Consider the following 26,648-nt stretch of genomic DNA (forward strand, 5'->3'; position numbering starts at 1 on the left):
TATTTGCATGACCTGTATAGCATGTATAAAGGTGAAATACATTTTCATTTATGAATCTAACTTGTTTCTTAGCTTTTTTTACTCCCACCAAAAAGATGACTACTTTAAAAATACACGTATGTTAATTTGTTCCGAGGCATTTTCTGAAGGAGGGTGTAATATTGAATGAAGGAGTGGTTGTCAGAGCGTCAAAATATTTCACCATTGTTTCCGTTGCCATATACTAATTTGCTTTCTGAGGTCTTAACAATACATGGTGAAAATGCAGACAGGTGGCAGAAGAGCCTTAAGGTGAGGGCTTCCAAACTGTGGCATCCAGGGTGCTAGTGACAGTATACAAGCCAGTTTGCAGCCCCAGCTTCTGCTCTCTGGGGTTTTACTTGGCAAAGAAAACAAGGAAAAGACAACTTGGGAGCCATGGCTGGTAGACACTGTTCTGTTGAGTGTGCAGGAGCTGTTCTGTAAGGGTACCTCTAACATAAATGCTGAACTTCGCTTCAAGCTACATGCACATACTGCTGCTTAGAAAGAGGACAGCCTGGAGCTGCTATTAGTTTTCTAGTGAAACGTTGGGGGAAAACATTCTACAATTTTTTTTATTTTTTATTTTTTTTAAATCGTAGCTTCAGTCAAAATTTAAAATGATAGAATCTACTTTTATTATGAGGTACATAAACACTTTTCCATGGTGACAGTTCATCTCACTCTTAATAACTCTTGAATCATTCATGTGATTTGTCCACTCAATTATTTACAAATATTAAAGAAAGCATGATAAGTGAGTATTCATGAAGAAATATATCGCATATTTTCCTTATATTTGCTTTCAAATGTAACATTACAAATTTGGCTTAATATCTGGAGCAAGTACTGTTAGCTGAGGGGTTAAATCGCTTCTACTTTCTGCTTTTGATGATGTAACTTCATACCAATACCATACCAGTGCTTGCTGCTGTGATTCAAGTCTGTGCAATGAGCTTTACTTTTAATTTGTCTGTGGTCTTGAAACTGTGGTGAAGGATCACTAGTGATTCACACAAGTCCTTGGTTAGAGCTTTTCTGCTGTAAAGCACTTGAGAATCAAGCTGTGAGAAGAAGCGAGAGAAAAAAAGAGCAGAGCAGTGATCCTTGAATGGATTTTTGTAAATGGATGAAGGGATTTTTTTTTTCAGATTACTTTTATAAAGTGATCTGCAAAACATGATTGTACATGCCAAGAAGAATCAGACACTGTTGTTGTCCTTTCCTAGATTTATTTTCAATAACTAGTATAACTATTAATAAGTTTCTAATACATAATTAAATAATACCTGTGAAGTAATTGGGCATCACAGTAGCTCTCTGATTAGGTTCATCACTTTCTATGGTGTTGCCCTGGGGAATGACACCCAAAGCTTGTCTCGGGCCTCAGTGAAGGCCCTGAGCAGAGGCCTCCTGGCTCCCCAGTGAGTTCATTTCCAAACAAAATGGTATCAGTGAAGGGTGGATCTGGACCCCCAGGCTGCATTTTCATCTAGTGAGGAAGGGCTAGAAGGGGGGCGGGGGGGGGGGGCAAAAATCATCCTCTCTCCTGTAATTGTAATGTGTGGAGGAAGCAACAGAAATAGCCCAGGCTGCTACTCTGGCTGGTGGGGTAGGGATCTTCCCTCTGCCACCTCTCATAAACAGAGCAGCTCCTCTCCCTGCTTCCCACCCTGCCACCGCCCCAGCCTCGCCAGTGCATACAGCTCGGGTGCCCCTGCCACTACCCCGCTTGTATTTCAGGCATCGGCAGCGTGGCACTGCAGCTCTTTTACTGCTCCGCAATCCCACGTGCCTGAGGGCACGCGGTGGCCTTCTCCAGCACCAGTCACAGCTGGTCAGAGGAGCTCGGGGTCCCAGGACACCTCTGGGGCTTCAGTGCCTGGAAACCCTAGTGGAAGACATCCTTCCCATAAAGGTTTAAACTGTGGTCTCTTCCCCATATTAAAATGTGAACAGTTTAATATTCAAGAGCTGAAGACAGTTTACTTGGTGAGGTCTACTTCTTGTTTGCTCTAAGCCATGGCCCATATCCTGCACAAGAGGGAGACTGTCCTGTAAGCGGCACACAATGAATCAGTGGGGATCCGCTGCTACTTCTGCTTTAGTGACCTGCGGGACTTCTTCCTTGCTCCTCTCCTCTCCCTCCCTATGCAAGAATCATGTAGAGACCAAAAAACTCTCTTTCGTTGCTCTCATTTTAGAACAATGTTGTTCAAGCTGTTGGTTGCCTCCAAAAAGAACATGGAGAGCGGTGGTTCACCTATGCTGCCTCTGTGTGTCTGTGCACAAGTATATATAAATGGCAGTTACCTGACATTTGGGGATGTTGGTTTTAGTATCAATATTAAATTCTGAAAAATTTATTACTGCTGGGCCACTATGCTAAAATCTGGAAAATATAATGTATATTATGACTGAATGCAATTTTTTCTGGATTTTCTTTTTAATCTTAAGAAAAACAGGTTTTAAATTCACTCAATCTCTCCAGAATACATACACTTAAAAATAATAGAAACCTTAAGATATTCAGATGCATTTTTGTTATTGCTGTTAGTGGCAATAATGCCAGTCCAGAACATGACGAGCCACAATGTTCATCTCTCCCTCACTTTTTTATCCCATCATTTATCTTATCCTTACGATCTCCTACAGCTGAAGAGTAGGTGATGCTGTTCACTCAGTTGGCCAATTTAACTTGTCTGTTGAAGCAACAAATTAAGTGTAAAAGCCCTTAAAATTGCAGGCAGAAACACCAATAGAAAGGATGTTTAAGCTTTTAAAATGATTACATGAAGTATTAGAGAATGGTTTCTTGACCACCAGAATAATTTTTGACACTTGTTTTCTTCTCTGTTGCCTTGTTTGTTCTCCAGCTTGTAGTAGTGAAGTAAAATAATATGTTTTATAGTATTTCTAATGATTCAAGACTGAGGTAGTAATGTTTTTAAAGTAGTGGGTTCGATGATTACCTGAAGCCTGCAATTTTCAGGATCAAAATAAACACTCTGGAAATACCTGTGTGATGTTCACTTGGGTGCTTTACAAAAATAGATGTGTATCCCTGCTGAAATCAAGCCTTAATGATTTCCAGAGAAAAAAAAAACTTATGATGCAGGAGAGATTCAATGAACAGAAGGCAATGGTAAGCAATGTGCTGTGTGATCTACGAAGTCCTTGCTCTAAGAATAAGTTTTTAAAATAATTGCATGAATAGCTCAAACCAGAAGCTACGCATTATCACCCGTATCTTACTGCTATGTCTAAAAGGAATAACTTGAAGTCAATGGCAACTGTAGGTGATTGATGTTGTACAGGAATGGACCCAAGAACCTAAAATTACATAGCTGGAGAAAAAAAATAATAGGTGTGAGAGATGTTCACAATCAGGGAAATTACTCTGACAGTATTTCATTTTCTTCTAGAAATAACAGGTACTCTCACCAAATTCAATACATGAGCAGCACAGTAAGTAGGATCAGGGCAATATCTGTAACACCATATTAACATTATGTTCACACATCCCTTTTCAGAATAACTTCTCTCTTCTAAAATACATATCTGAAATCATTGTCTGAAATATCATTATTAGCACCTTAAATATGCAGAGCTATGGAGGTTTATACCAAAAAACTCTATGGAGTTACTCCTAATTTTCCGGGTGTGAGATCTCAAGAACAGTTTTCACTCTTTCCTTTTTCTTTTTTTTCTTTTCTTAAACCTCTTATCAGTTCAAATACACAAATCCAAGAGAATACAAATTCTGGTGGTTGCCTGCTGGAATGAGTTTGTTCTCTCAGTTCCTGGACAAAGACTGTCCGCACCACAGCTGGCAGAGAAACAAAAAGTCCGAGGTGTCTTTTGGAGACAGAATATCTGCAATAGTGCATCGGGGACAGCAATGAGACACTGCTAGCATGGGCAGTAAATACGGTCCTGGTCAGAAACAGCTAAAACTTCCCCAGTTGAAGAGCGGGTCAGAATTTCTTTCCTTTTGGCAAGAAACATTTGCATTTCTAACCTACATTTTTACAAGGTTAATTTATGCTGATGTTCTTGGGTCAGTGCCATTTTTTAGGGCAAAAAGTGTTCTGTAGCAAATGAAACTGCTGGTGGATTTAGCAAATAAATGAGGTGATGGAATGAGGGAGGGGAAGCAGGATGGGTGAAGGTAACAGTCGCTGAAGAATGCTAAGATACTTTCCACATATTTACTACCAAAAAATTACTACTAAAATTCCTAAGACAAATTTGTATCAGTCGTGCCCACAATGTCCTGTCAAGCTGGACATTTTGAAATTTGATCTCTCCTCGCTTTTTCATCCTGCTGTTTCATTGCAATTTCTCCTTCTGTCACCCTTCCAAGATCTGGCTCTTGCACAAGCAAAGAAATGCAGCCTCCGCGCCTCTGCCTTCCTCCTCAAATTCATCTGCTGTGGCCTCTTGGGTGATAAGCCTGGTTCAAAGCCTTTGCTTTTAAAATCTTGTTACTGTATTTATGTCACACATTGGTGTTAATTCATACACTGCGATTGTTTTCATTGGTATATTGCCAAAATCCTACTGAGTTTACACGGGCCATACGCCTAGCAGCAACGGCACAGTTTTCACATGTTGTTACAGGAAAGTCATTATAACCTCATAAATAAAACATACGAGCATCATTACGTCATGAGAGCCCAGCCTCGCTAAAGGCTCTCTTCAAAGAGTAATTTGGTGATACTATCGGAGCCAAGTCATGCAGTCAGTCATCCTCTCACGTTCCTTCAGGTTTTAATTAAATGATTACTTTACAGCTTTCCTTAAATTTCAAAGCTAAATAATGTAGGGCTTACTTCCTCAATTAAGAAGGGAATCGTTATCTGTTGCTCTGAGCCTAGACTGAAAAAAATATCACAGTCCCACAGAAAGCTGTTGAAGAAGGTTCTTATAACTGAACTAGTTTGGGTTTTTTGCCTTGTTCTGGACCAAATTCTTTCCTTGTCTGGATGAGGTGTTACAGATTTGAAGTTATTTTGACAAGTAACCTCAGGAGTTGACCTAAGCACCAGTATCTCAGTTTCTATAAAGTAAGAGAAACAGCTGGTGCTCCTTTGCTGGGGGCTTAGAGGTTTAGCTAATTTTGTTCCACTGAATGATAGAAATATATTTTTTATATATTAGAAGTAAATGAGTAGCGTGCCTGCAAACAATTAGGCAGCTCGCTCTTGTTTCAAGACAGGAGACATGCTTTGTGGTTTGGCGAAAGTACTTTGATATAACTCAAAGAAAAAAATGCCTGGATGTGCTAAGGGATAGGGGTGGGTGAGAAGTGGAAGAAGAAAGCATAAATGTGAAACTCCTCCAAAAGCAGAGATCAAAGTTAATGAAGCCATGCAAGTCTTATCAGGAGGCATAACAAGATAGTGAAGTACAAATGAAACATTTCCCTTTAGATATTATGAGAGGTTGGCTGGTAAAACCATGATTACCCTTGGGCAGCAGTTCTTGATAGTGGATCATGCCTTTGCAGACGTTGACTCCACCAGACCCTCTCTCAGTGCTCCGACATGCTTTTTCCCCTTTAAGCATTACTATCTACGGGCTCTGTCTGCAGACACCAAAATGAATTGTGTATGACAATCAAGCTTACCCGCTCCCTACAAAGAGCTTTTAATTTCATTTATCTGGTCCACCTCCGTGGAGAACAGGCATTCAGCAGCGGCTGCTGCAGTGGTGAGCCTGGCAGTGCGGGAAAGCCCAAGCAACGCTCTCCAGCACGGCTCAGGCTTCCTTGCTCTGCCTGCTTCTGTGCCTGACGTTGCCAAGGATCTAGGAAAGTTTTATTTCCACTTCAGAAAAAAAAAATGAACATAATATGGTTAAGCAAAGTTCAGCTCCGATAGCAATGTTTTATGTGGAAAACTAAATGCCTCCGTGAAAGAACAGATATGCAGGATCTGTCTGCTGTCGAGGGCTAGTTTCTGCGTTTGAATTCTAGGTGTCTTCCATTCATCATTTCCAAGTATTTAGCATGCAAACCGCAGCCATCCTCTTTCCAAAGGGAATGTTTACTAAATTAAACATTAAAGGAATATGAAAGCTATTCTCTATTCTAATGATACTTAATTAGGAAAAAACCATGGAAATAGATTAAAAGAATTAGTCTTAATAAGCAGTAATTGCCCAGTCTTGTGCAATAGAATAGCCTTCATAATTTAGAGATGGAGAATAATGGTTCTGTGGAACTACTAATAGATGCTGCTTTGAATATTAATCTAATTTCTAAACTGTGTTTAAGCTCTTGTTTTGTTAGACTACACAGTCCCAACCATTGAGACCCTTGTACACTTACTTAATGCTATTCATCAGGATAAATGTATATTGGATCAAGACCATCTGAGGAGAATTCAAATAAAGAGGTTAATAATGAAGCTTAATAATTTAGTTTATGCAATGTAGAAGTTCACCGTATGCACGTAGGGGTGGGTTGTCCATAGTTATTTCTTTGGACCAGTTTCTGCTTCAAGTGAGGTGTCTGACCACTACACCAGATGAAGTAGGGAATAAACCCAAATCTTTTCCTTCTCTGTTAGTTCAACTTTCCTAGTCTTGCGAATGAAGCCGTAGCTGCCTATACAGGGATTACCCTGCGTATTGTAAGTGGTATGCCAAACCTGTACTGCGCATTATCTGGTTGAGCCCCCCAGGCTGGCCTCGGTTTCTTTGGGAAAGTGCAGATTACCAGCATCTGCCCGTTTCCGTCTTGCTTGCTTAATCTAAAGCTCACCCTGCCCAGTTCTCACTCCAAGCTCCTATTAACAAAAATACCAACAAGGCGAAGAGGAAGCAAGCATTGTTTAGTGCAGCTTGCCACTGTATTTTGATGCAATATAGCTCAGTAGATCTTTTGCAGTCCCTTTTAATTGGGGAAAACACTACTACTAAATTTAAAAATAATCTTACACTTCTATATGCTTCTCTTATGAAAATGTCCAAGTATTTTGGCGAGGACGCAAGAATTTTTTTTGTATGGCAATCATGCGGGGTTCCTTGTGTTTGAGCTAGTCTAAAAAGGGCTCAGGGACCAAGCAGGATGCTGCGGACACTCAAAGACAGGAACCAGATTTACGGCTGTGAAGAGGGATCCCTCAGTCCCACCTACAGCAACTCTGCCAAGGTTGAGAAGATGGAGAACGGAAGATAATGCTCTGCTAAAAGATCAGTCCTATAAAAGGAGGGCAAGAAGATGTCAGCAACTAAAAGTCTGAAGGATGGCCAAAGTCGGCAGCCCACACTGGTATTGGGAACGTAAGGAAACTGAGACCACCTCTTTGAAGTACATCTAATTAAGGGGCCAACAGTAGGTAACCCTTCCTCTCCACTCTTTATCCAGTGAATATAAACATCTAACTTCACCTTGTTAGGCCATGGTTTGATGATAGAGTAAGCACAGCACTGTGGCTCTGAGATGGATCAGAAATGTAGTCAAGACTACATAACACAGAACGCTGACTCCAGCTCTTTTTTGGCCTTAAATTAATTTGTTTAAAAAAAATGTTGACAGGCTAACTTGGTTTTGGCAAGCTTTACACCAGATCAGATATCGTCTGCCTGTGCCGCTGTAACGATGCCGTATCAGCTATCGCCCATCTTCCTGCAGCTACTGTAAAAATACAAAACCAATGTCAATTCTGTGCTTGGGTTAAAACAAAAGCGTGTGCCTGCATCTGATCTGAATCAAATGTATATTAATGAGTTGATCTGACAACACACCAAAGTAGTATTCACGATCCTTGACCAACAGCCTTGGATGCCTAATGTAATCTAGATAGCATCAGTGTCTCCTTATACATGTGGTTTTGCATGATCTTTAAATCTATTTCTCGGTGTTTTTCTACCGTAAAAAGATACTCTGTTACGAAAGGGCTTCAGTATGTGTCCCGTGCACTCCTGCTGTTTACAGCTCCTGAAGAAAAATCTCACTCACTCAAACGCCAAACCTGTTCGGCCTGCTGGGTATCATGACTGACAACCAAGGGAGTGCATTCCAGCGGCCTAGAAAGGAGAGCGTTCGAATCGCTGGGATGGATCCCATCTCCCAGGCAAGGGGAGAGCGGCAGTACACACTCAGACGGGCACTCCAGGAACCTGAAAAGGGCCTCGGAAAAAACCACCGCGGCCTTCCAAGAGGCGCCTCGAGCCTCCAGCAGCACCCCGCGGCAAGGAAGCCATGGCCGCGTTACCTGCGGGCCGGCAGGCCGCATCCAGGGCGGGTCTGCCCGGGCGGTGCGCGGCCTCACCACAGCACCGCAGGGGCTTTAACTGCAGGGTCTGACCCGTAAGGCCGCGGGGAGCCTTTGGGCCAAGCCTTTCCCGCCCGACCCATCACGTCGCAGCTGAGACCGGCGAAAGGCCTGGGGACCGCAGCGTCTCCTCGGCGAAGCCCGGCGCTTCGGGCCTGCCCCGCTCCGGCCGCCCTCGGTCCCGCGCAGGAGCCGGCATCCGCTCCCCGGGGCTGGCTAGAGAGGCCCGGGAGCGGCCGGGTGGGAAGTGTCACGGGAGGGGTCTGCACTTCACAGGGCTTCTCAGCTGAGAGGCTCCTCAGAGCCCCGAGTACCCGCCAGGAAGGGCCGGGGCACCCCGTCCTCTCTACGCTGCCCAGGCCGGGAACGAGTGGCCGGCACGGAGCTGCCCGGCGCCTCCCCCCGACAGCGCCCAGCCCGGGCGGCCGCACGGCGGCTGCGGGGGACGCGGCACCGGGGCGAGATGCCGGGGAGCGGCCATGAGGGGAGGGGGAGGGGGAGGCGCCGCCGCCGCCCGTCCGGCCCCGCCCGCCCCTCCTCTTCCGGGGCGCCCGCCCTCCGCCCGCCCTTTCTCTCCGCCGCGCCCGTGGGGAGCAGCTGCGGCCGGCGCGGCCCGCCGGGACCCGCCCCGCCTCCTCGCCGGGCACCTGCTCGGGGCGGAGCGGCGGCGGTGGCGGCCGGAGGAGCGGCGGTAGGCGGTGGCTCTGGAAGCGGCGGCTCTGGAAGCGGCCCCGCTGGCGGTGAGTGTGGTGGCTAGCGGCGGCCCCACGGCCTCGGTGGGGCCTGGGCAGGCCCGGCGCGGGGCGACGGCGAGGCGGGGGCCTGGCCCGTGCCGCGGGCAGGGTGAGGTGGTGCCGGAGCCGGGTGCTCGGGGCCCGGGGGCGGCGGCGGGCATTGTCCCTGTCAGCGCCGCCTGCGCGCCCGGAGCCGGACCGGCCCATCCCCCGCCCCGGCGGCCGGGAAGGAGCGGGCCGGGCCGGGCCGGGCCCCGGGGGCTCCGCCGGGCCGGGGTGCACGAAGCTCCAGCGCTGCGCCCGTGGGAGGGCCTGCCGGCCTGCCCGGCCCGGAGGCGACGGGGAGGCGGGTGGGAGGCGCCGCTTTCGTTCCCCGCGCTGAGCCGGGAGGTGCTGGCCGCCGGCGACGGCGGGTTTGACCGGCGGCAGCGGGTGCTGCGGGGACAGGAGGTCAGCGGGGACTCTGCTGAACCCATCTTGGATCTGCTGATGCCTGGGCAGCCTGGAGCAGCGGCATCGGTAACCCGCCTCTCCCCGCGTGTGTGTGTGTGTCTGTATGTGTACGCACATCAGTATGTGTGTATGCTGTGGTACGATGCATGTAGTTCAAGCATTCAGCGAGGTTTGGGGGGGCCAGGAACAAAGCAGGGGGCAGGGGCGACAAGAGGTGCTGTGGGCTGTCAGCGCCGTGCCTCTGCGTCTTGACGGTTCCAGAAAACCTGTGTTGCTGTGAACCCACTGGGCGAGCGGCAGAACAGAGCTGAGGTCGCTGCTCGCTGTTACTGTGAAGGACAGCGTTTTCCTCAGAGATGAGCAAGGCATAAATACCAGCAGTCCCTGTTCTTAGTGATTTATATGTTGCCACACACAGATTTGCAGCAGTTAATGTGTTTATAATAACTTAAAGCAGTACAGGTTTTGTATAGCAGTCATATCTTAGTTCCAGTGTGTCTTTGGTTCAGCTTAATATATTTTCAGGAATGAATCAAACCAAAGCAAGATGAATTGGTGCTGATTTGACCTAATCTGTGTTTTATGATACTTCTTCGGTTGGTTTAGTTGATTATGCACAATTATTCATACACATCTGAGGGGGCAGGAATGTCTCAGGAGGAATCAGTGATAGCAGTGTCCTCACTTGGCTCAACTCCATCCAGAACAGCAACACCTAATTTTTATTGCAATTCTTAAATGCCCCAAGTCACCTGTAAATATAGTTTAGGTTCCTGAATTACAAGGGTTTAAAACAAAAGCTACTCAAATTGCTGGGAGATTTTAATTACCTGCTTACCTTGTGTGTTTGTGGGCCTCAAGGAAAAGTGAATCTTTCGTGAAAGTTTTGCTGGGTGTGGATGGCTGGAGGAAGAGCGTGGAAGAGGATGCCAGGAAGGGAGGAGAAGAAATATGCAAAAGGCATGGAAGGAGTTCTGGTGACGGAAGCCACGTTGTGGCAGGCTGTGAGACACAGGGCTGGGCAGAGAGGGGCAGTGAACATGGATGACTAAATCTTTCCGTTTGTTTTCATCTTTTCACTCTGAAGGACTAATCAGAAGCTATGAGGATTTTTCTGTGGGTTTTTTTAATATTGGTGTTGATGAGGTGAACTGAAATTAACTAACTTCCTTTAGAGGCACACCCTGTTATCCTGATAAACAGCTGTCTGTCTTAATGGGTGTCCATGCTCTCCTCCACATCTGCCTTCAGCAAAATAACTGGTATTTCTGCCACCGCTTTTGTAAGAGTGATCAAACCAACTCTCCTTCCACCTGTGCTGTGATGAGATGGGCTTGATTTCGGTGCAGTCTTGCCTTGTGGGTGTTCACCTGTCAGGAGGTAACGTAGGCTGGGTTGGTGTCGCAGCAAGCTGGCGAGCAGTGCGGTCGTACACAGTTAGGTTTGCTTTTCCTCTCAGGTGGCAGCAGGCGCTCGCTGTCTGCGGGGAAGGGAGGAAATGTGCTGGGAGTCTTCCAGCAAGGGCTCATTTCTCCCGTGTGGCTGGGGAAGGCAGCCCAGGCTGCCCAGCCTCCTGGCAGTGCTGCTGTGTGGTGTTGCCCACTGAATAAATAAGGAGTTTCTTATGACTTAAGGTGAAAAAGCAAAGAAAAAGCATCATGGTTCGTACGTGTTGGAGAGCTTTCAGTAGGCAGGAAGTTGTTGTGGTTTGTCTCTGGGACTATGACAGGAGTGGATTTAACACACTTCTGGTGTCTCTTTAGAAACTGGTAGGTAGAAGCGGCTGGGGATGGTGCTGTGACATTTAAGGCTCTGTAATAGATGTGTGTTAAAGGCCTCTAATTCAATGCATTATAGAAATGGCTTGCCACTATGTTTATCATTTGTGCTTTCTTTGTGTAAAAAAAAAAAAAAAAAAAAAAGTGTTTGTTTGAGAGTGAAATACCTACAGTATGATGTGATACAGATTTATCCTGCTCAGTCTTTCCAAGTTGGCATTGTAATCTGTTTTTCTGCAAAGGTGAGGCATTGCCTGCTAATTAGTGTCATTAAATGGGTTAGTTTTAAATGAGAGCACACTAAGCTTAAGTTACATGCTCAGTAGATCTCCTCAGTTATTTTTATTCTTTTGCTCAAATACGCAGGGGAATACTTTCTATGTATCCCAAGGAGTTGCTTAAAATTTGTTTAGTGGTCCATTAAGAAGTACTGTATGCTTCAGCTAGGCCTGTACTTTCTGTAATGGGTCTTCATTCTACTGGGATTGTAAGGAGGAACAATCATTTTTATTTGAGAGAGATATATACATATAGATAGATATTCTGTATAGCAAACAGAGGGGAGTGATGCCCATGTGCTGCCCCTGCGTGGGACGGTCACCTCCCTATCATGAGGCCTGGTTGTCTGTTAACAATCCTCAGTTTTGGGATACAACCTGTGTAAAGCCTGCCTTCCCCAGCTTGTACCAAAGAAAAAGGATAAAGCTGACAAGGAGGACAAAAAGTTCTCTAAAGCCACAGTGGCTGTGGTTTCGGGAAGCCAAAGGGATGTTCCTGATGCCAGGGAGACCCTATTTCTCAGTATGCAAACTGGAGCATTGGAGCTCACCTTGCTCAGATCGTGGCACATTCGGCAGGGGTGCAGGCTTGTGGTGCTGCCTCCCACCATCGCTGCCCACCGTTCCCGGTCGCTCTGCCACAGCTGCTTGGGGAGATGCTGTGGACCACATCGGGAAACTTGGTAAACATAGCATGGGATAAAATAGCATGGGATAAAAAGAGAGAGAAAGAAAGGAAAGAGGAAGGGGGGGGGGGGGGGGGGGAATAGCCCTGTCATCTCCATGGTGGTGTTATCTCCAGGCTGTGTTGCCAGTGCAGCTGGAGCTGCAGTGATGTGAGGGTGCCACCAGACCTGCTACAAAATACTTTGGAGATTCAAAGCATAACCTTGGAGATGTGGAAGGTGTTCTGAGAGTGACAAAAGCCCAGGAGAAGGGACCTGTAATAAAAAAGAGCACTCACTGAATATCAGAGAGCCGTGAGGAAACTGAGGATGGAAATTTGGATCTCGGTCATTTGCATTGATCTGTTACCTGCTGTGGTGTCTAAAAGAGGGAACGGTTTAGAAATCACTCAGCTGAGTTTCATTTGCCTCAGCTGGGGTGTGTGTGTCCTTGAGCTAAACAGCTGTTCTAGCTCATAGTTTTCAAACCTGTCACATACGTCCTGCCATGAGGTGATGTGCCTTGAGTTGGGAGTCACCTCCATGGGCTGGCAGAGCTGTAACTCAGCTCCGGGCATCTCTCTGGTGCTGGGGCAGCAGTGCTGGAGCATGGGGCAGGGTTGCACTCCACACTTCATGACATCCTTCCTCCAGCCCCCGTAGGGTTGGGGATGGTGGATGAAGGTGCCAGTTGGGAGCTGTGGTTTTGAGGCTGAAGGTTTTTACTAGAAAAATCAGGGAGAAATGGGTGTATGCATGGCCTAGTGCAGCACTGGGAGCCTCTGCCTGTGGTAATGGTACCCAAGCCAGACTGGGAAGCATTGGCTAACAGAGATGTGAAGTCCTGTTGCAGGTTCAGAAATGTTCAGGCTGGTTTGCTGGGAGATGTTTCTCTGTTCTTACGCTCTTTCCTGGGCATTTGCTGTTGGAGGTGACAAGATTTGCCTGGAAGCTGAATGGGCAAGAACATGCCAGGCTTGTGTCCTGCTTGGACAATGGCTGGGGTGGGAGCCATGTGGGACAGTCTTTGATTCGGCTATTATAATTTACCTACTACAAAAGTTGCCAGTTCTATGCCTTTCATTTAAGGATACAGTAAATGGCTTTCTGTATTGCAGGCTTAAAGATCTCTCTCTTTTTTTTTTTTTGGTAAGTCTGGATTGCAGCTGAGCTTTTAATTTGATTGTATTTCTGTCAATTACTTGACTGCCTTGGTGTCAAGACTCTCAATTCCTGGTTTCTCTTTCTTAACAGACACTGCAGCAATACATGCTTTGGCATGTCCCTTGCAGCTTTCAGTTGATCCCTGCCTAGAAGACAGTAAATGAAAAGCTTGCAGCTGCTCCCTATCTTTTTGGGCAGAGTGAGAGAATAGTGAGCTGGGTAGTTTTTGCAGAGAGGGTCAGTGTCTGTCATCGTGTCTGCTGTGTGACCCAGCTTATGAAAGACTTGCTTATCCTTTCCTCCTCTAAAAAATTTGGGAGGCAGTGGCAATGGCAGTCGGGCAATCCCTTACAAAGGGGTGAGGAATGACATCTCCCTTCACTACAGGTGAAATGGCAATTGAAGAGCAGCTCCTTGATGGTGAGCGCTACTACTGTTGACCTGCCTGTTGTGTGTCCTGCATAGGGTTTCTTCCATCATCTGTTGTGGAAGGCACCCAAAAGGCAAGAAAAGCACTCCACGTATTTAAGGTCTTTTTACAGGAGAGTTAACTACTTCTACTCAGTCTGTGCTCTATCTGCAAGGTTTTAGCTGTTTGGGGCTTAATGGTGTGGGGCTCTTTGCATTAGGAAGAGCTCCAGTTCCCCCCCCATTCAGCTAGATGACTGCAGTCATTTGTGTTTTCTTGTGTTTCATGCTGGAGAAAATCAAGGAGACTGAAGATTATTCTGTTCAGGAGAGCAAGCTGTTAAAAAAATTTATAGCCTTTCTGAAAGAACATGTGTTTAGGTTGGCCCATCCCATACAATTTCTGGTCATTTTCAAGCTACTTCTCTCCAGATACTCCTTTCAGGTTTGTAGTAGATAGATACCACAAGAATTTCGTACTTGTCAAAGCACTGATCTCTCAAGGGTGGAATCAAAGGAGAGCTAGCAGCAGGCTTGAGGCCATTTCTCCTAAGAGGGAAGTTGTCTGATTTCAATTCCAAAAGTCAAGGAAAAGAAAATAAAAGATGGGGTTCCCATTAATATTTAAAAACTGTCTAAGCACAGTTACTGATAACTCCTCCAATGAGTCACTTATTGTTGTAACACAGCAAACACAAGCAGCACTATGAACCTAATAATATTCCTTCCTAGTTAAAAAAAAAAGTTCTTAATGTTTTCATTGTGACAGCATCCCATAAAGTACAGCAGGGGGACTTGGCGAAATTCAAAACCCACAGCATAGCAGGTCCTGGCACTTCTGCTCCAGCATGACTTGGCCTTTCAGAAGCACCTGGATGGCTGACTCAGGAACCGTAGGGCCTTCACTTGATTCAAGTAATGCTGCTATAGAGAGGCTTGCTACTTGGGACCATCCTACGAAAAGCTTCCTTTTGGTATGAAACCATATTGCTGGTCTAGGTGAGATGACTTAAACCTGAATTTAGCAACGTGCTTACAAATTCTGTATAGATTAATTTGCCATTCTAGTGTTACACTGGGAGTCTTGATTGGAGTCGAGTGTCTGCTGCCTTTGTATGCTGTGTATTTCGTCTTGAATCTCGCTGTGAGGAAATCCTGTTGCGTGGGTCACTTTTTAGGAGGTGCATTGAAACAAATGAACACTTTCTTTCCACAAAACAAAAGGAGTGTCTTCATTGGAAATTACAGTAGTCCTCTTTATCCTAAGGCAAGATCTAGGACATGCTGTCACAGTCCTCCTCACGCTTTTGGTACGGTTGTTTAGCCAGTCTTGAAAGAATAAAGAATCTCTCGTTATGTATGTTCAGTTTCTAGCTTGATCAGTCTGCGATGAGAGATCCTGGCAGATCAGGTTCTGTACGATGGTTGGGTAGGGTTTAATGGTACTTCTGTCTTTTTGGTGTTTACGTACTCACTTGAAAATGAAGGATAAAGTTCAGAACTGAAGGGAAGATAGAAAGAAAGGATTTGAATGGCATATGAAACACTCACTTTTTAAAGTTTACAAGAAGAGAGGGTAGTAGTGAACCTGAAGCTTGCAGGACACACACCTCTCTTTGAAATGTGTTAGCCATGAACTGAAATACTGTTCAGTTTGGTAAGGTGTGTTTTTACAGTTGAGAAATAGGAAAGTATTTTGGTCACAATATTATTTTTCTTCGAAAAATAATATTTAATGAGTACTGGCATTGGAGCATCATATTTAACTTTGGCTAGTATGATCTTCAAGTAAGCAAAGGGCCTGAAGTTAATTCATGCTATGCAGTCCTCAGATATATGTCTTTAGGATGAAGTTAGCATTGCCTCTTAGATATTTGAAAGTTCAGGGAACAAATATTATACGTTGTCTTTGGGGTATCTTGGGGTTGGGTTGTTTTTGCTTCACTATCCCTTGCAACACTTCTTACAACTTCGTGCCTTGTCACATGGAAAGATCCATTGTGGAGCAAATACTCTTATGGTAAACAGGATAATTTTGAGATTTTAAAAAATAAATTCAAGAGGGTTTTCTCCAGAACTAAGCTATTGCTATGTCTTGCAAATAATTTCCCGGTTAGCTTATGGTGCAACTTAATGAGCAGGAAGTGGACATTTCCAGAATCACTCTGAAATGTAGTAGATGGCTTGTCTAGCATCCACCTGTGGAGGTAGGCATCAGAAGTATGCTGTGTGTTCTTCTCTAAGAAACTGCTGGTTTAGCCATGAGCTAATTGTACAAAAAATCAGACATAGCAAGGGGTAATATTTTATTTGACCAATTAGTGTGATTGGGGCAGGGGATGACGAGGCAGTGGGTCAGGCATGTGGGTGCACACCTACTTCTTCAGGTTTCTTATGTGCCTTAAAGCTTGCTGTTTTTTTCCCCCTTTCAATTTTAGTTGGTCAGGTAAAAGATTTAGATAAGGAAATTATTTCAGCACTGGGAGTGTCAAAAAAGGCCATATTTGGCTAGTCCAGACTAGTTTTCTGTCTCCATGAGTGTCTGTGAGCCAATACTTACAGAAAATACCAGAGCATGTATAGAGTGACATGGACCTGGACCTATTCTTCCAGTTTCAAGTGACTGGTTGTTCATTAATTTGAGAGCTGTTGATGGATCTGGTTTTGTATCTATTTAGATTTCTGGCCTTTACAGCATCTTGTGGTAATTAGGAGCTGTAAGCATAGGTATGTGGTCCAAATTCCAACTTTCAACCAGTTACCTGATAATTTTACTCTGCTTTAATCCTTGTGTTTGCTAAGTAATGAATAATCATTCCATTCCTATTCACCAGTTGCATTACTGGTGAGTTTGTATATCCTTTCATCACTTGTTTTCCAAGTTTCTAGGATCTTTTTGCAAAGAAGAGCAAGAAGGGTAGATTCCACTGATATTTTTCTCATTCTTCCATAGCTTTTATGAGAAGGGATCCCGACAGCTACTTCCAGGATTCAACAGCAGTGCTTTCTGTCATAGTACATCCATTGTATATTTAAATGTGTGTCTAGGTAGTAGGTTATTGACAAGTTAAGTATAAAAATGAATAGTCATCTTTTGTACATGGTTTTATTTGGATGAAGTGTGTAATGATACAGCAGTTAAGACTTGGTGGAGCAGTTAAGGCTTACAGGAGATCTGTAACCATGTAAAAATATCAGTGTATATTACAAATTTGAAGTTCAGTATATATGAAGTTCAGAATATAACTTGATGCAAAAACATTTTGCTTTGTAAACTTGATTTTAAAGCTGGCTGTCGCTCCCCTCTCATCTATAGCATTAAATACATACTAAAAATTACAGCATTTTTTTCAATTGCAGCAGCTTGCTTGTGAGATTATTAACATTTAAAGACCTAGTGAATAGACAGCATTACAAAATGGAGAGAAAAAGGGAACAATGGTCAAATATTTAAATCTTTATAAAGAAAATAAGTTGAGTTCTAAGATCAGCAATTGGGAAAAAAGTTACTTGCCTTAAAATGTGAATTAGAGGTAAAAGTAAAACATCCTAAAAATATGCCTCACCCCAACCTTGAAGCATCTAATACTATACTTGTTGAACACAACTGTCCCTGTTGCAATTTGTAGTGCGATTCTGTTATCAGACTAGTAAATTGTATCATTTTTACAGCTTCAAGAAACTCATATAAACACGTGAGAGAAGATGACAAGATCTAGATCAAGATCACCACGATGGAAACCAAGGTAAGTATTTATTTATAACTTGTGTTCTGAAACATAGCTGTATATAAGGATTTATAGTTGGTACTTAAAACTTGCATAAAAGAAAGAAAATTGCATCCAGAATTGCAATTTGTGAAGTGTATTTTATAAATTATAAATTGGTTTCCAAACTGAACACCTTCTGCAATTTTTTTGCCAACTCACAATTTTATTATTATGATTTTTTTTAAGCATGAAGTGTTAAGGCTTTGCTGTCTGCCAACTACCTTGTTCAACTTGCACATTTTGGGACTTGGAACTACCTTAAGCACAAAATCTGAGCACCAAACTAGTTAAGGTTATTTTTACTCAAGCACCACCTGGTGCACTTAATGTCTGTAACTCACTCCTGTTTTGCCTCTTGGTCTACAGGGAGGGCCAGATTGGCTGTTTAAAAAGAACTCCAAACTTCTTAGTTCAAACACCTCAGGCTTTCTGAGCCTTTGGGGCTGATCCGCAAATTATCTTCAGTACAGTTAGATGTGCCTTGCAGCATAAAGCGAACTGAAAACATGGGAATCAGTGCCCTTCTTTTTGGCACTAGCCTAATACCATGTGTCATTGATGTATATGTCACCAGAATTATATCCAGGTTACTTCATGCCATTAGTTACCTGCCTAATTTTTAGGATTTGCAATGCCAATTTGAGGTGTTAAAACTAGGAGACTGGAATACAATTTTAAGCTTTCAAAAGCTATTAGCGTGTAATACGAAAATACTACTTTTTGCTGGTTTTGGGTTGCTTTTCTAAACAGACTAATTTGTGATGACCAAGACCCAAGGGAGTTTGTTAGATAACACAGAAAAATGGGGCGGGGGGTGTTTGCTTGTTTTTAAAAAGAGAAATCCTATCTACTTCCACACTAGATTGATAGTTGTGAATATGTCCTTTGGGTGAAGGGCAGGGAGGAATGTCCCAGCTCTCATTAAAATGCAAGCCTTAACCGGAACAACGTGGGGCGGCAGCAACAGTATGGGTGCTATTCTAAGTTAGCCATCATAGGTTTATGAAGATCTGTCGTTCTGAGTTTGAACTCATTTGCAGAAATGGAGCAAATAGTTATGCCGAATTGTACATTTGCAATGTGTGTACAAAGGAATTGACTTCCTTGAATTTTTTCAACTTATATTTTTCCAACATTTTTAAAGAGTGTATTGAGAGTGTACAGTGAATACTTGAATGCAGCAGAACTTTTATGTCTAGGATTACTTTCTGGTTCTTGCTAGTGGCTTGTGCTGTTCCTTCTTTATTTAAGGAGATTTTGGCTAAAAACTCTTAATGGATTGCTTTCATTTTTGTAACTGTAGGTGAAAATGCAAAGCTGAGTGCAATTGAGTGGATCTTAGCAATTGAATCTTTAATAGCAAAAGCTGCAATAGGTGTGGAAGTGTACATATGTATACATGTATGTACATGTACACACAATTATACAAAAAGAGCAAAACACCTTTCTCAAACTTAGTCTTTTCTGCAGGAAAAAGCCTACCTGTGTGACATTTTGAATAGGATATTTTATAATGTTTTCAATCAGTTTTGGGGGTTGTTTCGGCATGCAAAGAAAACCTGAAAAGGTCTTGTCTTTTTTCTTTTTTTTTCTTTTTTTTTTTTTTTTCCATTTCTTTATTTGCCTTTTTTCCTTCCCATTTTTTCTCTTGGCACTGAAAAAGATAGGGAGTGCTTGAGAAGTGTGAAAATGTGTATAACAGTTGTTTTCAATGTAGTGGAAAATTCATATATATGAAACTATTTTTAGTTTTAAATGACAAAATGCAAAGAGAGAAAAATGATTGACTTACTACTATTTCGAGTGGGTATTTTTACTGTGAAAACTTTCAACAGAGTAAAAGTAACCTTGGTACTCTGGCCAGGCAAATGACACTTTGAATATCTTGTTTTTAATTTTTTTACCAGTTGATTAAAATTGTGTACTAAACTATACTTCCTTAGGGAATAGATGCACTCATTAAGAGGTCGATTCAATTTTATGGGACTACTCAAAAGTGGATTTTATTTTTGCCTTAGGTCCTTATCTCCAGCATTTAGGAGTCCAGAGCACTATAGGCAAAGGCATGCTCATATTAACTATGACTGTGAATATAAAAGCTTTCGTAAGGACCCAAAGAAGCCTATGCCTTGGAGAACAGAAGATGAAAAATACGGACAAAGCAATTCTAAGTTTGCACCTCATGGAAATAACCACCAGAGAATATATGAACGTAGATCACCTTCACCAAACCTGAAAAGGATTCCCATGGAAGATACTTATAGTCATAAGCCCTACAGAACACATTCATCTGAAAGAACTGAAAGCAATAGGAGATGCCAGTTACCACCAAAATACTTGGAAATACCATATAAAGAGCATGATCGTCCATTTTACCAACACAAAATGGAAGACAGATACATGTTTGAGCACTACAAAGTCACTGGAAATGAAAAAGGAATGAAACCTTTCCATAGACCGTTAGGGGCTTCATGTAAACTTGAAAGAAAATGGCATGAAGATGACTTGAGGCACCAGAGGTTACATGAAGAGAAGTATGGTCAGTCACCCAGAAGAGTTTCTGATGAATTTACGGCAAGGAGCTCTTTACAGAAGAGGTATAGGAATAAAATAATTAAAACCTGGGTATTGTGGTGTAAAGCCTCAACTGAAAGTCTGTTTTCATTATAGTTGAAGATATCCACCTTGAAACACGTTGGCCACTTTGTAGTTTAATTATGGGCGACTGGTAGTAGTGAAGTATTTGTCTTTTAAGTAAATCATATTGATGGCTAGAGTATGAAAAGATAATATTTCCCTCTTAAGAGCCCCTGCACATCTGTACCTTGGCGTGAGGGATTATGGGTTAACTTGCCACGCATTCTGCTGTCCAACATTCTGCACATATAAGTTCTCGCTTTCTTCTCTAGTGCAAGTGTAAATTGCTTTATGTCAACACAGGTATCCTGAAGATCACGATTACAGAGAATATGGGCACACGTCTAAAAGGGCTAAAGAAATGGAGAGGTATGACGGTGGAGAAGTAGCAAGAAATTCCAAGTGGAAGCAAGAACGTTCTTTTCCACCCTACCAAGAAAAGGAGGAGCAAAGAAATCTGGGTGCCCAGTCCCACCGATCGGCTGAAAGGGAGTACTTGGAGGGTTCTGTCACAAAGATAGCGTATGAGTACAGTCACAAACGGCGCAGGCATCCGGATGGGGAAAAGCCTTTTTCAGATGATAGAGCTCAGAAGTATGTGAAGCAGGAAGACCAGAAATACGGTTCTTCTAAGGGTGCCCGGAATAACAAAGAGTTAGATTACTTTAGTGGTGGAAGAGTGAGACGGACTGAAGAAGGGCACATCGAAGTACCTGTTAAATATAGTTCAAAGAAGGGCTGCAATGCTTGTGTTAACTCTTCCAAAATGGATGTTGATCTGAGATCTTTTAAAAACAAACCGAAGGAAAGAGTAAGGAAAGAAGGGGAATTCAGGAAAAAAGTAGATTCCTCCGATAGCCAGCATGATTCAAGTCATACTGTTTCAGATGTGAAAATCTCAGATGTCAACTGTAGGAGGGAACGTCTCACGATCAAAGTGGATATGAAGAAAATGGTGACCAAGTACAGGTATTGGTTTCCCCTCGCCTCTTCTTCTTTCTTCCTCACTCTTTACAGTTTATGAATGTTGGAGGAAAGCACGGTTTCTTTAAGAGGTAACCAGGACAAACTAAGGTTGTACCTTTTTAATTTGTTTAAAATGTTAACTTGCACAGACTGGAAACTTACAGCCTACCTCTATTAAAAAACAAACCAAAAAACCCCCTAGTTCATTTCATGGAGATGTAGTAGGAAGTGGAAAGAGCAGATATGCCTGATACAAACCTGTAGTTAAAAGTTGCTTATGATAAGTAAATGTGTTGATTTTAAATAATAAACAAAGAAACAAAAGCAGAAAAGCCTAGTTCTGTGCTTCCTTCTGGAATATGATGGCATTTTTTTGACTGTGTCATGCCTCATTTCTTCTAAAAACCACATAACCTTTAAATTACATAAATCTCAGGCACACATTCAGATGTTCAAGATCTGAAGTTCAATAAAGCTGTCAAAAAAATTAGAGATCCCTGGGTTGTTACTTATTATTGTAACAAATGAAGTGGCAATCTGTTGAGGCATCAGAACTGAAAAGCAGTAGTCTGCTTCTGTCTATCTTCTATGTAATACTTCTGATTGCCTTTAGCATTCCCAATGCTGGCTGAATTGGAAAAAAAGTGGTAATATTATGAAAATCTAGATGATGGATATATGGTAGAGAGTAAGCAGCTTGGTTTGTGTAGATTTTTGCAGGCTTTTCTGGGCTGTTGCCTGGCTGTTGCAGGCAAGAATTTCATGTAATGGCAGTAATACCTTTTGGAAGGGATTACCTTCCCTTCCAAAATGATCAGCCTTCAATTTAAAGGTATTTTGCCTCTTTTCCCAAATAAAACATCTATATAAATTTTTTTCCCTTTCCAATATTTCAGAAACACGTAATACAATGGAGAGTTAGAAAGACAAGTTACTGTCTGCACAGAAGGGGCTAATATTACAGACTGAGGAAAGGGAAGTGGAGTAATGCCTCTCCCTCCTCCCCCTGGCTAGGACAAGCATTTAACTTCCTGAATGATAACATAAGGAAAATAATTATTGTTGAGTTTTGTTGCAAGTCCACAGGATGATTCCTGTATCTAGTAGCCTCTTGCTGCTGTTTTTGAAAGTCATGCACAATGGACATGGTAATTATTTGCAGACTGAAGAAACTACTACATTGATTACAGCTAATTTCATGTGTGAAAGGTTTGCTTCCACAGCCAAAAGTGCTAAATATTTTATTTTTTTAAAGATGAAAACACTAATTTTGCAGAAGCTGATGACTGGGAATATTCGTGCTGCCTACTTTAGGCATTTAACAAACACCTGACTTGAAATGACTCAGCTGAGAAGAATACTTTCATTATAAACCTGGGGAGCAGGTAGATAATTCAAATCATCTACAGTTGAGATTGTTTGGATTCCCTCTTGCATGCATTTATTTCTAGTTTACTGGGGGCAAATAGATGACTTCTGGCACCTGCTAGAGGCTATTTTTGATACAATTTTTGTATGGAATTCTAGTCTTGTATGCTTCAAATACAGGATGGGCAGGCACATAATCACTTTGCACAGTAAACAGTCTTTATCCTAAAAGCTCTTACATGGGCTGTTTGAGTTCTCAGTTTATCTTTCCAACTGACAAGCATTTTCCTTGCAACAAGAACAGCAGGATTTTTAAAGTGTTAGCTTCCTTGTCAAAATAATTCTTAAGCAGCAATGCAACCATTTGGGGCTTAAACTTATTTAGAACGAGTAAAATTTGACAAAAAGATGCTAAACACGTTCTTAAGTTCACACACTGCCACTGGAAAGCTGTTTCACTGGGCTCAAGTGATGATTCAGTTCCCAAAGATGCCATGAGATTTTTACATCTCTTAACTGTTCTTGAAAATTGTCTGGTAGCTCCTTATAAACAGACATACATGTAATTGCTTTGCAGAATTATATTGAAGAAGTATATCAGGATCTTCATTGCATTTATTTGATAATCTAGATCAATTAAGTTTAAAATTCACAAATCTTGTATTGTATACTTCACTGAAACAAGGATTCCTGAGAGTGTAGTCATATCTTTTTGTATTTTATTATAGCTTTTCTTCCTTACAGCCTTATGAGTTTTTTTAATTAAAAAAAAGGAACAAAACGAGATTCAGTTTCATCACATTTATTCCTAAAATGAACTTCTTAATTTATTGTTCTGTTCTACTTGTCTATTTGAAGTTTTCAGATATAGTGAATTCTTTAAAGTGACTATCTGCAACTTTTTATTCTAGGACTGCTTCTAGTCATACTACAGAGAGACAGATGTCACATGATCTGGTTGCTGTTGGCAGGAAAACTGAAAATTTTCATCCGGTGTTTGAGCACATGGAATCTGTAACACAAAATGTTGAAAATGACCCATCAAGAGAATTTACTCAGGAAATAATCACTATTATCCATCAAGTTAAAGGTGGCTGTAATATTTGGGGTATATGTATGTGTTTATGTATTTGTAATTATTAAAAACAAATCTAATGAATTAGATATGCTGTCCTTGTAAGTCTCAGGTGTTTGCCTTTGGCTTCATTTGTATTTTGCCTTCATTTGGTATTGTTTAAGGAAAATGTAGGTTGAAGATTTAAAGTAGTTGGGTGGAGAATGATTGTAAGAAGGTCTCAGTCCATAATAGAGGCATTATTGGGAAGTGTTAAGGTCAAAAGGATTTTATGCTAGTACTTAAGACTAACCTGCTTGTTTAGGAAATGAGAAGAAAAAAGGAGCTTTGCTGTAGTCATAACTTCCTAGTTATATATAGTTCCTTTAATTTTTCAGATTAGTGTTTAGACTGCTGCATCATGTTCAGTGTTGAACTTTATTTATAGATTCTAGTCCTTTGAGTACTACCGTAATAGAGCTGACAAATAGTTAACTTTCTATTGAGCTTAATCTTATTAAATAAGAAGAATGTCTAAGTTGGACTGGCCTAATCTTTCATTTGTGAATGTTAAACTGCAAGTGGAAAGAGTTTGAAATTTAATCTCAGAAGTTGTCTTGGTGTCCTTAAGAGTTAATCTTTTAAAAGATACAACTTCCCATTGTGCATTTGAAATACTACAAATAAACATTCTTGTATTTAATATCTCTTTACAGCAAATTATTTTACATCCTCTGACGTAACTCTACATGAACGGTTCTCAAAAATTCAGGATAAACCAATTGCAAATATGAATGAAGTTAAAATACGTTCGGATCCAGAAATTCACAGGTAATTGATGTGCTTTTTGCCTTAATTTATTTGCATTAAGGTAGTTAATCTTCAGTAGACTTTACACAATGTAAAGTGTTTTTTCACTGTCTCTAAACTACCTGGCCATAGTCCCTAAAGAATTCTGTAGTTGGTCAATAATGTTTTTGCTATTTATAGTGATGGCACTTGTTTTTATGTAATATTTTTGTGTTCCAGGAGGATTGACATGTCTCTAGCAGAACTTCAGAACAAACGAACTGTGCCATCTGAATCTCCCCAGGTATCTTGATTACTTAATGTTTTTGGCAAACAGTAAGTTAAAATGATATAGATGTAAACAACACTTTCCCCATGCCATTGGTACGTCATTTTACATGTTTTGAAGACCATCAGTAATTCTGACTATTTTGAAAGAAACGCACGCTTGAGCATATTTACAGATACCACAATGGTGCAAGTATACTGTGTTCACTGATGAGTAAAATGCAGGTGTGTTCTCCAGAGTAGCTGGAATGTGGTTATTCCTCCTGCTTGAGCCCCTGTCTGTTTTTAAATAGTGTAAGTAGGTGACTGACATGTGGCTCTTGCTTTCCCTCTGAGATAAGAAAAAGCCTTAATGTTTCTTCTGCCCTAATGTTAGAATGGCCCGACATCCACATAATTCCTCAGAATGCTATTTTATCCCATGCTTTCATCCAGGGACATAAGAGTTTCTGTCTTCCCCTTTCAAGCTACACTTACTGGGATTTAGTTACTATTTTTTTTTCTATAGTACAGATATGTGGAGGTTCAACTTAAGAATAGTAGAACTTCTTAAGATTTACTGGAACTAATGTGAATATTCTTGCCTTGGCAACTCCATGCAGAATTTCAGTGCTCTGTTCACTGTTTGGAAACTTGTAAAAAGGCAGATGGTGCAAGAAAGGGTAATTGTTTGGGACTACTTTTTGTTATTATTTTGGACTTTGGATCCTTGCGTTGATGTGCATCTGTCCTATGTGCAGATAGTTGAACTACCTTAACAAGGTTATATACCGGATGCAACCCCTGAAGAACAGAATCATGTCAGTGTTTGTTTATTACTTGCTAACTTGACTTTAACCCTTCCTCTTAACTAGAACGTTGTGAGAGTGTTAGAAGATCCAAATGATCTACGGCATGATATAGAAAGGAGGAGAAAAGAGAGACTGAAGAATGAAGATGAGCGAGTGTTTCATGTAGATGGTGTAACTCCAAGGTAATTAGCAAATAACAATCTTGTTGGCCCAAGTCTGTAGTTCTCTTATGCGTTCATTTTTTGACTCTTCCACAGTAACATCTTTTTCATAGTTTGTCCTTGCAACTTTGACTTGGACTGAAATTCAGCTGACATACATTGCTAACTACTCTCGAATGGACTGTTACCTTGAAAGAGGTTAAGCTGCAGTGGGGAAAAAATGAAAAGCAAGCTCAAACTGTAGCACTGAATGGGAAGAGGGGACGAAATTAATTTAAAGATGCTGAACTATTTTTAAACTCTTTGATGTGCCATATAACATTTTCTTGGTATTCTGTAGTTTCATAAAAGCATTCTAGGATGAATACGTTGTTGTGTTGCCCTGGTTGTTTTGTAATGTCATGTGGAATATCAACACATAATTGGAATTTTTCTGATTCTTGGAGAATTTTATGAAGAAAAGCTAGATTTTCGGAATAGCTTTTTACTGCTATGAATTCCTCCAACAGGTTTGTTAAAGGTGTTTGCTAACCTCAGTCATCCTGTTTCACTTTTGATGTTGTGAAGTTGGTTGATTACAAAGAGATGATGACTTATTTGTGTTAGAAGCAATGTTGATTAAAGAATTGCCAGTGTGTAATGAAATGTATCTACACTGTAGTCATGATTTGCAGATCGCTCTTAATATGCTGCTGTCTGTTCATTTTAAATGCAGCCTATTATGGCAAATAGTGGCAATGCACACATTTAAGAAAACTGACTTGTGAAGCTGCAGAAAAAATTTATTGTATTTGAGATTCTTTAAATAAAAAAAGTAAAAGTTACTAAGGCGGGGGTGGATATTGGACTGTACCTGGGGCTATGTCTTTAGTGCATGTTTTACCTGATTATCTGTGAAGGCTGCTTTTGCCACTTCCACAGTTACTGTCTTGCTTACCTTTGTGTATGCCGCTCAAAGCAGGAAGCTCAAGTTTCTCTAGTAAGTGTGGCTGTCCTGGAGTTCAATGAGAGGAGGGGTTACACTGTAAGAGTAACGTG

General features: G+C 41.9%; 1 protein-coding gene across 1 annotated transcript in view; it reads left to right on the forward strand.

Annotated features, from left to right (window-relative positions):
* Positions 1 to 8,852: 8,852 nt before the first annotated feature.
* BCLAF3 (BCLAF1 and THRAP3 family member 3) overlaps positions 8,853 to 26,648 on the forward strand; it is a 36,206-nt gene continuing 18,410 nt past the window's right edge. Inside the window, exons 1-8 of the mRNA XM_075521447.1 lie at positions 8,853 to 9,046; positions 17,459 to 17,532; positions 19,575 to 20,153; positions 20,497 to 21,162; positions 23,439 to 23,617; positions 24,298 to 24,412; positions 24,611 to 24,674; positions 25,513 to 25,631. Of these exons, the coding sequence (XP_075377562.1) occupies positions 17,492 to 17,532; positions 19,575 to 20,153; positions 20,497 to 21,162; positions 23,439 to 23,617; positions 24,298 to 24,412; positions 24,611 to 24,674; positions 25,513 to 25,631 (1,763 nt within the window). The 5' untranslated portion in view covers positions 8,853 to 9,046; positions 17,459 to 17,491. The remainder of the gene's footprint in view (positions 9,047 to 17,458; positions 17,533 to 19,574; positions 20,154 to 20,496; positions 21,163 to 23,438; positions 23,618 to 24,297; positions 24,413 to 24,610; positions 24,675 to 25,512; positions 25,632 to 26,648) is intronic.

The sequence above is a fragment of the Mycteria americana genome, chromosome 1 (genome assembly GCF_035582795.1).
Source record: "Mycteria americana isolate JAX WOST 10 ecotype Jacksonville Zoo and Gardens chromosome 1, USCA_MyAme_1.0, whole genome shotgun sequence".
Taxonomy (NCBI): Eukaryota; Metazoa; Chordata; class Aves; order Ciconiiformes; family Ciconiidae; genus Mycteria; species Mycteria americana.